Source organism: Gambusia affinis, linkage group LG06, assembly GCF_019740435.1.
Source record: "Gambusia affinis linkage group LG06, SWU_Gaff_1.0, whole genome shotgun sequence".
Lineage (NCBI taxonomy): Eukaryota > Metazoa > Chordata > Actinopteri > Cyprinodontiformes > Poeciliidae > Gambusia > Gambusia affinis.
In genome coordinates, this window is record NC_057873.1 from 16,669,394 (window position 1) to 16,682,530 (window position 13,137).

At 39.5% G+C, this 13,137-nt stretch overlaps 1 protein-coding gene across 1 annotated transcript in view; it reads right to left on the reverse strand.

Annotated features, from left to right (window-relative positions):
• dner (delta/notch-like EGF repeat containing) overlaps nt 1-10,230 on the reverse strand; it is a 43,782-nt gene extending 33,552 nt beyond the window's left edge. Inside the window, exon 1 of the mRNA XM_044119441.1 lies at nt 9,671-10,230. Within this exon, the coding sequence (XP_043975376.1) occupies nt 9,671-9,994 (324 nt within the window). The 5' untranslated portion in view covers nt 9,995-10,230. The remainder of the gene's footprint in view (nt 1-9,670) is intronic.
• Between the last annotated feature and the right edge of the window lie 2,907 nt (nt 10,231-13,137).

Here is a 13,137-nt window from a genome sequence, read left to right on the forward strand (position 1 = left end):
AACAGCAAATTATCTGTCTGTTAAAAGCAGAAAATGAAACATGATTGTAGTCTAACTGATTTGTTTCATTTATGAGATTTTGTGGTAAAAACAGGCTTTGGCGAGTAAGTTACATAAAACTGGGAGGTGTTTTTAGGTGATTTATTAATGTTGTTAAGTGAACAGTGAGATCTGTCCCGATTCCTGGGATTTTAAATTGTACGTGTTTCATCCTCTGCCCAGATTTTGTTTGTTTCTACAAGCAGGTATTGGTTTCGTTATTGGTGCCTCTGTGCTGCTTTTGTCCAGTCTCAAGGGATTTTTTGTTTCATTTTTGCTTGTTGGAAAACTACCGTAGCTGCTTCTTTTGTGCATTTTTCTGGTTTTGTTTTCCATTGCTCCAAGTATTTTATGTTGTTTTTGTAGGTTTGAAATGCCTGGCTGCATAACAAATTCCCCCCCTTTGCGGACAATAAAGATACTGAACTGAACTGAGTCACTATAACAATGCACGTGATACATAACTTTACATTATGATATCAGAAGGCGACTATGAATCCATTCAAGCACTGAGCAGAAGCACAGAACAAATTAACGTGTCATTCACACACTGATTTGTTTTGTGCTTCTGCTCAGCCATAACTTTCTCCAGACGAATAGAAACAAAACCGAAGAAATTTTTGGACGAGAGCGATCAGTAATCAGCTTCAGTAATCACAGATAGAAACAAGCAATCAGGCCCGAAAACTGGGTGTAGTGATGGACTCAGCGCTGAACATACTGGCTCATATAAAGACAGTTATAAAGTCAGACTTCTATCTCCTGAAGAACATTTCCAGGATTAAAGGACTAATGTCAGAAGAGAAACTCATTCATGTGTTTATCTTCAGTTGCATTGATTACTGTCTTCACATGTTTGCCTAAAAATAACAATCAGGCAGCTGCAGCTGACCCAGAACGCTGCTGCTCGTGTTCTCACTAAAACCAGGAAGATGGAGCACATGATCCCAGTTCTAAAGTCTTTAGACTCGCTCCCTGTAGCTCAGAAAATAGACTTCAATATACTTTTGTTGGTTTATAAATCACTAAATGTGTTTTTATCTTGCAAAACATTTGCCTTGCTGTGCTGTGTGCTACACAAATAAGCTAGATGATGATGATGATGAATTCTGCCAAACTAGTTTTAGTTCGTACCAGTTTATATTGACAATAAGAACAATGAGATACATCTGTTTCTGTCTTCAATAATCACATTAGAAAACTATTTCCTGTAATATTTGACTCTTCTTTGAAGTTTATTTGTACAAATAACAGTGTCATTGGGTGCAATGCCCAGGGTTTCCGTGCCGATTCCAGCGGTTACAGGATAAGCGGTAGATCATGGATGAATGGTCTCATTAGGGATTAAAAAAGAGGCAAGCACGGCATCCGTCACGGCAAGTACTGCAGGACTGTGACATCACTCACCTTTACACTGAACTACATACAAACCTATGGTTCTATCAGAAAATCTGTACTGTCACAACCTGAAAAGGCCTCGAAAAATAGTAAAAATGACTCAAATCCATTCAAAGATATGTTGGTCTGAATATAAAGCCTGAAAAAAATGGATATAGGCTAAAGAGGAACAGACAGATTTCCATGAGTGTTTTCACTTTCTAAGGAATACACTAAAAGTAGAAATCAAAACGAGCAGCTGCTGCCTTTTAAGCCGGCGTTGGCTGTTTCTAACCCCTCACACCAGCCTCTCATCTGCCGTTCTCCCTCCCCTGATCAAAGGCCCAGGTGATGTGTGAAATGGAAATGACCAGCGAGTTTGGCCAAAAACTCCCCTGTTCAAAGACCACAAAGTCCCTTTAATACAGGGAGACATTAACGTGACCGGCGGTGATTCCAGCTCAAAGCAGGTTCACTCTGCTGACGGGTAGCTGCTAAATTAAATCCATCGGCAGGAGTTACAAACAGAGCTGTAATATTGCCGCATTTATCAAACCATCTGCTCCACGTGGAGGAGTGTGTTTTCCTTTGTGATTTGTGCAGCGTTGGCTGCTGTTTATCAGCTTTGTATGCATTTGATTTTTGGAGGGAAATCTTCACCTTTCACACATTTTCTCAGTTTTTCTCTCTTTATGGCTAATCCCAATGATGCATACAAGAAATCTTCAGGAATTTACCTTAATATGTATCATAACCTAGCTACCTCCAAGACACCCAATAAACACCTTTAAGTGTTATCATTTTGAAAACAAAAACTTGTATTTTGTTCAAATTTCATGTGGTGAACAAGCACAAATTAGAACATAATTATCAAGAAGAAAGAAAACGGTTTTCCACAATTTTAGAAAGAGGAATCTGAGCGTAACATGTTCTAGTATTCAGTCTCCTTGATAAGTTTCCGTATAGATTTAACTAAAACCACATGCCCCTGGGCTTCTGACTCGCAGGCTTTGTATATCAAACAGAGCAAAGACTTGGATGAGCTCTGAGCTCTGCTTAATTGGATGTGGCTCAGGCTGCATCTCCTGCCGAGGAGAAGAGGGTCGTGGGAGAAAAAAAAAAAAAAAGAAAAGAAGTTGACCACCACACACACAAGCACACGCTTCCTGACAGCCACAATGGGCTTCGGGACACGGCTTTGTTTATTCTCTGAGTGCTGTCAGCAGAGGGACTTTCTATAATGGGATGTGTGTACTGGAGCCTCGTTACACACTTTCTCTCTTTGGGAGAGATAGTCTTAATGTCACTGCGGCCTAATTAACACTTCTTTTTCAAAACAGCTACAGTGTGAGTAAAATAATCTTTGGTGAAAAGTTTCTCACTGCATAAAAAAACTCTCACACTTGTGAAAACTGAACGAAGAAACGGCAACTCTGAAATGCAAACGTCATAATTTGTTCCAAATCAAAAACACTCTGCAACTGAATTGCATCTGATTCTTTGATACTGTTGAGACAGATATTATTACAATACACTTTTAAACAAAAAGACCTAACTTTTAGTTTTAAACAATGACAGATCCCATGTGTCGTGCACCAAAGAGCAAAATCCAACCACTTTGTAATCTTTTGAAAACTGGAATAGAAGCACCTAGAAATGTCACAGAACAGATGGAAGATTATAAGAAAAGTAACAATTTACTCCAGTGGAGAGAAAGGCAACTATCTCAAGATCATCATCTTCTTTATGAGACTCTCATGAAGATGATGCTCAACAGTGCTTTCAGTCAGAGGTTTCTTCAGACTCCGTCTCGACCCTTTGGTGTTTGGTTTCCTGTCTATTTGTGTTAGACAGGTCTTATTATATTTTGTTACTTTCTCCATGTTCATAATGGTGCTCCCATATCAGTTCATTCCTTTGCATTTAGGTTCTTAGTTTATTCTTGTGTTCCTTGCACATTTGAATATATTTTCTAGATTATTGTCAAGCCTATTCTCTGTTGGTTTGTGGATCTGTAGATCTGTATCAAGTGTTAGTCTCCTCCCTCTGTTTTTCTGCCTTCTTCCTGCCGTGGCTGTGCCATATTTCCTTTTGTCAGGTCAGCTGGATCCTTTGTCCCTTTTCTCCCTTGGTTCAGTATTTAAGCTCTGGTTTTCATTATTCATTGCTGGATTCTTCCGTTCCACTGCCTGTTCCCATGTCCATGTTCATGCTGTCTTAACCATGGTTCAAGTTCTGCAAGTTTTCATTTTACTAAGCCTTCCCAATGTCTTTCGCTAGTGACTTCCTGCGTCTTTGTCCTGCTGCAACTGCACACAGAAGATCCACTGAAATACTGGCCGCTATTGACCTATCATTCCTGCCACTCTCTGCAACAACTCTGAAGAAACATGGATAATATTGATTTAATTTGTCTTTTGGATTAATTAAATATTTCTGAAGTGATCTAGATTGAATTTGAAGTTGTAACTCAACCTTGCAATATCCGATTTGAAAAAAAGAAATTTAGATATACTTTACTACAAATCCAGTCTTACAGATAATTACAACCAAAAACCAAAAAGATGACTTTGATATAGAAGCAAATTATTATTATTATTTTTATTTATTTTTTTACTGGGAAGCTCTTTGTAATTCAGGAAATTTTTAAAGGTTGCATCCTCCAGCACCACTGACTCAAAGAAGGAAGGTGGCAGCCTCCAAAACACATCCAGGCATCATGGAAGTGTTGCTCTTTACCTTCACACTCACACACATCTGGCGCAGATAGGAGTGTGGCACTGATTAGCTGCTTTGTCTGTAACTGTGTGGATATTTTGAGCCCTCAATGAAACCCTCTAGTGGCAAAAACAACAGAACAGAAAACGTCTATGCATAGTCAAAACAACGCAACAAAAGCTTTTTGTTATGCAGCGTATAATATAGGCAGTGGATTTCTTTGTCACATCATCCCACTCAGACTTAAACAGCAGCTGCATAGCAACATAAAAGTGCGCATCAGATGTTGCTTTAAAAGATTAATGATTGAAGCACCGGAGTCTCACGGTGGGATCATGACTGCTTATATCTGTTCTACCCAAGCAATAATGTATTCAGCAGCAGGTCATTGAGTGTTAATTAACTCCATGAGCATGGTGATTAAGACAGAGACATTATGCAGCACAAAACTAAAGCAAAGCTTTCACTACTGGCTTTTACTTAGAGCAACTCAGCATTATAAAATGTGCTAAAGACTTTTAGTTAGAACGTATTCAAAGTAGAGACTCCACAGTAATTGGTGAGTGTGTAAGAAACTGGTAGGCAGATTTTGTTACCTTGGGAAAAAGCCAAGCAAGCATTTTATGTTTGCGTCTTTTTCTTCTCCTTTATTAATTCTAAGCTTAACCAACCATATGAACACTGTAGCTCTCACTGAGAGAAAGAACAAATCTGTTTTTACACAAAACTGCAAATGGTAAAAACAACAGAAACATCCAAAAATCAAAGCAAGAAGCATTATGGCTCATTAAAGATTCATCAAGACTTCAAAATCAGTTAAGCTCTGGCTAAATTTAGATGGTCGCCTGTAGATCAAATCATAATTTAATATGGATGACTATTGTGTTCAGCTGAATATAGCTGTTGAAAAATATTTGGGCAAACTGCAAAATTTCAAAATAAAAAACATATGGAGGAGGCTTGTGAAGAGGAGCAGAAACGGCCCGACTTCATAATAAAAGACCTTTAATGATCATTTTGAGCCAAGTTGTTACAAGACCCTTATGGTCCGGTTTATGCATCCCATAAAGGCCATTTTCAGCTCCCAACGATGTTTCCTGCTGCACCGCTCACTTCTGCTGAGGCAGACAGATCTATAATCAGCCCAATTCTGCCTATTAACTTCACCATGCATGCGCCTGGAGCACAGCCCATACCATCACCATCATCCCAATCAACAGCAAAGGGAAGAGGGAAGACAAATTTACAATCTTGTAAGGCAGAAAATGTTGGCCTAGTGTAGTATGAGTTTAGACTTCATGTGCTGCCACTGTCCTTGTGAATCAGTAGCTATTTAAGCTTATACAAACTGAATTCACTTTTTTAATCATCTCAAGATCGGAGTAATCATCAAAGCAATTAAAGCAGTTAAAGTTCTGAAGACGATCATCATCTGGGTCAGCTTCGTAGCATCTGTCATTGCTTTAGGGTTATTAGAGTTGAAAAACAGCAGGATCTTTGAGAAAGCCCATTAATTACCCATTAATTGACAGTCAGTCAATTACACTGGCTGTGTTTTCATAGTCGGTGTAATTTCTTTTTAGCCAAAAACCTAAAATAGCAGGTCAGTAAAATGAAGTAGTTCTTTTATGAGGCTGATTAAGTGAAAAGAGGTAATGGAAAATAAAATTAGCCTTAAAAGTCTATCAAGATCATCAGAAAAGGTCCAGCTCATCAGAGCGCTGATGTGTTCATGACGGATTATCCTCCTGCAGCCAAAGTACCATTTTCAGTGCGTTCAGTCAGAACAGAAAATATGTTTCCCGAAATGTATATTCAGTTCTTCTGCCAAGATCTGCTGCTTATATAAACCTGAGTGGCTAAACCCAGCGAGAGCCTTTTGTTGTAGAACAAATTGCTGTTTCGTACAGCAACAACTTCACTGTGCAGCAGAATAAAACAACCAAATCCATCAGGGGAGCACAACAGGTCCTTCAATAATGAATAACTGAGAGGCTGAGGAGCTAATAACGCAGAGAAAGGCCAGTGGCAGTGAATTCCAACTGGACAGCTCAGGGGACGCCGTCCTGAAAACGGTGCCGGCGGTTATTAAAAAGCAGCGAGTTTAACAAGGAGAGTGGGTTTGTTTTCCCTGCTGGTGCTCAGCGGCGGGGTCTGCATGTGGCTTCTTTGATGATTTCTGCAGCATAAAGCCCAGCCAGGGAGGGAAGTCATAAAGCCGGGACAGTAGCCAGAAAAGTTTAGTAATCCTGCAAAGTTTCCTGAAATCTGCAGACTTTTTCATCTTCATTTTCAAAATTTTTTTCAGGATCGAATGCTCCTGTTTGACACAAATCAGCACATAAACCCCAACAATTTCTCCTTCTCTCATGGAGCAAATGTGTTTCTGGAGAGAGCAAAATGATTCAAACTCAGGTCGGCTGCTAAACCCCAACTGACTGCCGCTCCAGTTTCCATGGTGAAGAGATGGACTGAAAAGTGGAGCGAGACAAAAATCGATGAATCCCCTAAGTCCCAACTCAGTGCTTGTGCCAGACCTGAGCTTCAGTGGCGCATGAGGGGGCATTAAGCTAGAGTGGTGTTGTTATTTATGCACCAGAAGAGAAATGTTCGTGTCCAGCTCACTGATGGTTACTCTCTGTTGAGGCTCTCTTTAAAGTATTCCCATGGCGCACATGATGTCCAGTATGACCTCAGGCCAGGACGTTACTGTCACCATCCTCAGTAGTTTTATTAAAGCAGGCTGCAGAGGTAACAGCTCTATTCTGAGAAACAGTAAGGTACAAAGACCGTCCAGCAAACTGCTTTAGTTCTACAAGCGAACCACACACAAAACACACACATACTTTGCTGCTGATGTGTCGCCATTCACTCATCACTGGTAGAAATTTCATATTGGCTTCATGTTCTAAAGAAGCGATTGAAATATTTCATCAGTGCGTGGAATGATGGTGAAACAAACTAATTTAATGACTTTTATAAACATTATTTGAATGCACAATTCTTTGATTATTGTGGATTTTCTTCACTCCACACTGGATCAAAATTACACATTCAGGCTCAAATATGTGCATATGTCTCCATTAATATTTACTTAATTTCCCAGGACACACTAAGCTTGAAGAGGACCAAACAGCAACCAGAAGGGTAACAATGATAATTACTTATTGGTAAAAAAAAAGAAAAAAAAAAAACTTTCACAACTGGAGGCGCAAAGGGCGAACCAAAGAGAGTGAAATGGAGACAGAAGGAAAATAACTGGACTTGAGAACAAGAGGATCTGACAAGGGATGAGTGAGAGAGGGAAGCTTATAAATCCTGACAATGGAGACAAGTGGTTTTTAAAAAAAAAAAAAAGTCAAATTTACTGACACAAGCTTCTGGCCGTTAAGGTCTCAGCATAGTTCGGTGTCTTTGTATTTACCGTCTTTTTAAGCATAATCAACAGACTTTCAAAGAGGTCAAGCTTAGTCAAGAAGCCTAATATTGCTGCTTCAGCCAATTGCAAAATTATTATTTTTTTGATGTGTGGTTATGTTATAAAACCCAAATGTGTCCATCCAGCTCACCCACAGAGGGAAGAAAATTGGTAAGCATTTTAAGGACCAGCTCAAAAAAAGCTAAAGTATAGACCTGCCATGCTGCAGAAACCACAAAAATACAGAAGCTGCTGTCGACACTGAACTTAGTGTAAAATTAACAGAGGAGGAGAGATGCTGACCAAAACTAATCCACTGCTTTACAACTGACACAGCCAAGCTTGAGTAAAATTTACATCTGCACAAATGGACAGATCACATGTCTTATTTTATGGAGATTGTACTTCAGGAATATAATTATAGTAAATTTGCTTGGACAGTGGCCTGGCTTTTGGACCTTCTACAATTACTCATAATAAGTTTGGCTAAAAATTTAAAAGAACCAGACAATGATTTTAAATATAGATATAACAACTAATGATGGTTTTTAACTTTTTTCACAAAGAAAAAAAATGCTTTTAGATTTATTTTTATTTTATTTTATTTTCTTCAGCATTTTTCATACCACAGAAAAACAAAATCCATCCTTTTCGTTTTACATTTATTTTAAATCCTGAAAGCAGAAATAAAAGTCATTTAAGTACATTTTTGTCTAAATGTATAAGATGTAGTTTTTCAAAAAAGTCTTGTGACATTTGTGATTCTAAATTTCATTTATTTGGCTGTCCTGAGAGCAAAATGGCAGGTGCCAAGCCTTTCAAAACTAAGAACATCTTACAAAGCGTTAAGCATGGTGATGGTAGCATCATGCTGAGGGGTTTTGTTTGTTTGTTTGTTTGTTTTTGCCAGAGGTAGGAAGAAGAGCTAAGCTCTTAAATTTTAGCGGAGACCAACAGATTGATGACCAAAACTTTGACACAGTGTTCCAACAGGACAGTGAGGTATTTTAGTTAGTGGAAGTAAAACATGTAAAATTTTTACCAGAAAAAAAAAGACAAAAAACACAAAGAAGTCAAACTTCACACAACTGCAAATGTATTAAAGAGAGCTCAAGCAGAGGAGGGTGAGGGTTTCATCTGCCACCTGTTGGATGATTCTGCTAAAATCCAGTCACCTTGGCTTCTCCCTCCCCTCTGCTGCAGCAGCCTCATTTATTCCCCTCCTTGCTGCTGGCGGATGCTCTCGCTCACCCCGGCCCAGCATGACTCAGAAGCCCGGTGCTGTAGTGACGTTCAGCCAAACTCTCTAAAAGCCTCAAGTAAAGCTCACGCGGTCGGGGAGCAATGGAGAGGGTTTATGGGGACGTCGATGAGGTGCTAAATCAGAATCAAATAGGGCTGCATCAGAGCTCGTAGCGTCCTTGAACATATAGGAAAGCTGAGGAAAATAAGAGTCTCTAGAAATGAGATGTGATTCAAGGTGTCACTGGTCGACAGAGGAACAGAGCCTCATTTGAGGGTGTTTTGATGAAAAATTGAAGGCCATTAAAATAATGCACTATTAATTTTTGAATTATATATGCTCATTGATTAACACCAATAAGATCTGGTCAGTTTGGCATTCCTGATCTTTTTCTAGCAGGGCAGCATTTAATCCAAATCATGACTGTCCAGCTGGAAATTGATAGATTCACTTTGGCCTCGATATCTGCTCCTCAAAGAGTTAATAAATTCTTGCATGCATAATTTATCTGATGTAACTTTGTGCAACCATAAACATAAAGCCTCTAAAAGAAGGCATTGACTCCTCAATAGGTTTGCCAAACATTCTGTGATATTTTCTCTCTGAAACACACACACACACACACCCACCCATACACAGTTTCCCTTTTGCATCTTTCTGCTGCTGCTCTTCCTCCCTGTTTCCACAGCAACGCGGCACTCGACTCCATGTCTCAATGACCACACATGCTCCCATAAAAATTAAAAAAAAAGAAAGAAAGAAAAAAGAAAAGAAAAGAAAAAAAAACACTTTCAAACAGCAGGACGTGTGTAACAATCTACTGCATGGCACAAATGCAGCTCAAAGCAGAGATGAAGAGCTCAGTGGCTTCGTACCTCACAGTTGCGTCCAGTGAAGCCCTGGCTGCAGGTGCATGTGTACTCCCAGCTGCTCTCCAGCCTGAGCGGAGGTGGGAGGGCAAGACAGAGCCCCCCGTTGAGGCAGGGCCGGCCTTCGCAGGGGTCCGGGCGAGGTGTGGGTTGGGTCGGGCTGGGCTCGGCCGGTGAGGGGGTGTCCGGAGCCAGCTGGAAGAGAGAGGGGACACTCTGGACACCTCTGCCCGGCAGCAGCAGGAGAAGCAGGGGGAAGGTGAGCTTCCAAGCAGCCTGGATGTAACGGCAGGAGGCAGCTGCCGGCACGCTGGAAGCACTCATCCGCATCCTGATCCTCTTTCTGTTTTCTTTGTGTGTGTGTGTGTGTGTGTTTGTGTTCTTGAGAGGTTCTGTTAGTGCTCAGCTGCAACTGAGAGGCGTGTGAGAGAGAGAGAGAGAGGGAGAGAGAGGAGAATGAGGAAGAAGAAGAGGAGGAGGAGAAGGAGGCTGCTGTTGATCCTCAGCTGTGTGCAGGAAGAATAACCTGCTGCTGGTGCCAGCGCTGAGGAAGGAAAAAGTAGGGATGCGGGAGAAGAAGGAAAAATAGGCTATTGGCTCTTGTCTCTGTGTGAGTCACAGTGACGATGATCACTGACGACACTCAAGCACCCTCCTACCCCCTCCCCACGATCACCTTCATGCACACTCCTCCCTCTCTTGTCTTTCACACACTCTTTGCGCCGAGTACATCCTCCTCATTTGGAGTCTGATCATTCATGACTTCTAAAAGCCTGGGTTTTAAAAAAAAAAGACAGAGAAATCCAGGAAAACAGAGACACGGTGGTGACGGCAGAGATAAACTTCAGCTGGTTTCCAGCTTATTGGCTTTAATTAGAAAGTACTCAGTACTGAAAGACAAAAAAAAACACACATTTACAACCAACTTTTTCTTATTTCAGTTTCACTAGCTGCACCTATGCCTGGTTACTGCCAGAGTTGTTGAACCACAGAACCTGACAAGAGGAAGCAGGCCAAAACCTCTAAAAGAGAAACACATCGAGCTCTGATCGCGTTCAAAACCAGAATAGAAACAATTCATTGGCATCAATCTACAGTATCTGTGAAGGGTAAAAAAAAAAAAAAAAAAAAAGCCCGCAACCAGCATAAATATTCCAAGAAAACACCAGTGATTCAACTGAGAGGTCACAAAAGAACCCAACACGATATCAAAAGATTTCAACTAAGGTCAGAGGTTACGTTTCAAAAATAACAAAGACACTCAACAGAAACGACATCCATGAGAAAGTTCGAAGGTGAAAACTCTGCTGACCAAAAAGAACACAAAGTCCTGTCCAAAAAAATAATCTTGATGCGCCACGAGAAGATTCAGTTGACATAAAAGTGAAACTTCCTGGAAGGTTCAGGAATAACAATAATGTTAAGAATAAATCCCAAAATATTTTCCACAAAGACAATGCCAAAACAATTTTAGAACATTTTTCACTGACCTAAATTTAAAAGTCAGTAAAGGTACCTGTGAATCATCGTAGGTCTGAAACAAAAATAGTGTTGCCTTGTTAAAAGGGAAAGGGAAAGAGTTTCCTATTTTTGTTTTTGGTCTAGGAAAAGAAAAAAAGGTTTACTCTACGGATCAAGACCAGGATTTGGGTCATTCTGTCCTTAAAGTCCTTGCTATAGTTTGCCAGGTTTAATAAATCTGTGAGCCTCAGACTGCTTCTGAATGAGTAATCTAGAAATTTGTGGCTGTGATTACTATTAAATTTAAAAATAGCTGGAAGCATATTTAATAAAAGATCAATACTGTATGTTGTACTGAACATCTCAAACAATCTTACTTTAATTGTGTTTTCTTTAACATCTTCATATGAATCAATCACCAGAGTTGTCACCCAAATTTAGACTATTCTTGAATTGCTATTAGGAGGTGCATAACAACATAATAGGGGGAGAAATTGACCTTGGGTTTCACTTTGGACAACTCTGCTCTAAAAGAACTGGATAAAATGCTCAGTGTTTCTGTCTGTCCAGTCACAGAGGAATGAATCTTTTCCTTTTGTGAATTTGCCCAGTAGATGGCGGTATACAGTCAATCAAAGCCCATGAAATGATCTGTATGGCAACAGGAATAAAATCAACATCCAAAGCTATTCCAGCCAACATGAAGATATTCCCTGCAGTGACCATTAAACACAGAAGCTTTACAGCATCAGTAACTTGGGAACGGATGTAGGAATCCGTTTTCTTCCACTGTCCTCATTCAGACATTCAGGCTCCGTCAGAGTGGATGGAGAGTGTCAGTGTGAAGCTATTATTAGCTCCCTCCTGAGATGCTTCACCCTGTTCAGGACCAAACTCCAATTGGGACAGTTTCACTCTTACTGGTGCAGCTGTGTTTACGTCCTGGCATCAGAAGACACAGAGCCAGTTTGAATAATGAGATGTGGTGGAACAAGAGTTTGTATCATGGATGATCAGAACCTGTATGACGCCTGTATGTGGAATGTTTCCAACAAATTATTAAATCTATGTCATAAATACTCAAGGAAGTTCACAGAGTTAATAATTTTTTTTTTTTTAAAGTAAAATCCAATAACATGGAGTACCTCGTAACGTTACAGTTCAGGTCAGATGGGAAATAATTGTAAAATTATATATGCGAGCTTTTTTCCCTCCTCAAGTGTCACACAGGTTTTGCAGCTCATACATTTAGTTGAAGCTGAAGAAAAAAATGTCTGGCTTCTCCAAGGTTGCCGACTTCTGCAAAGCATGTGGTCTGATAAAACAGACAAAAGCAAGCCTACAAGTAAAATAATTAAGCTGATAAAAAAATACCCAGGGAATAAGGACTTATTATGGTTTATTTATACTTGAATTGCCTATTTCAACACCCACACACATATTGTGTAAGATTTAATCACAGCCTAAGCCTTTTGTTGTTTGAGCAAAGGGTTTTAGGACACAGCGGTAGGAAAAAGTCCAAACCTGTAATAAGCAACTGTTATTAAACCCTGCCAACACATAACAAACGGATAAATCTCAGAAAAATCACAAGATTAAAAAGATTGAGAACTTCAACATTTTTAAAAGTGAAACTTGTGTCTTATAAAGATTGATATAAATATTTCAAAGTCTTTATTACTTGTAATGCTCAGGAAACCTTTGCTGGTGTTTTGAGTTTATAGTCTATTTCAAGATGGTTACCTTAACATTTTCTGAGACATTTTGGTTTTTCATCATCTGTAAAGCACTATCAAAATCACATGAAATAAAGGCTTAGGACATTTCATGTGCAATTAATTAATACAACATGAGTTTCACTTTCTGAAATGTGACAAAAATTACTGAACCTTATGATTTTTTTTCCTTTTTAAGATCCACCTGCCAGAGAAACAAATGAGGTAAAGAAATTGTGTAATAACTAATCAGTAGTAAAAAAATTAAATTAAATAAAATCAAAACTATAAGCCAAA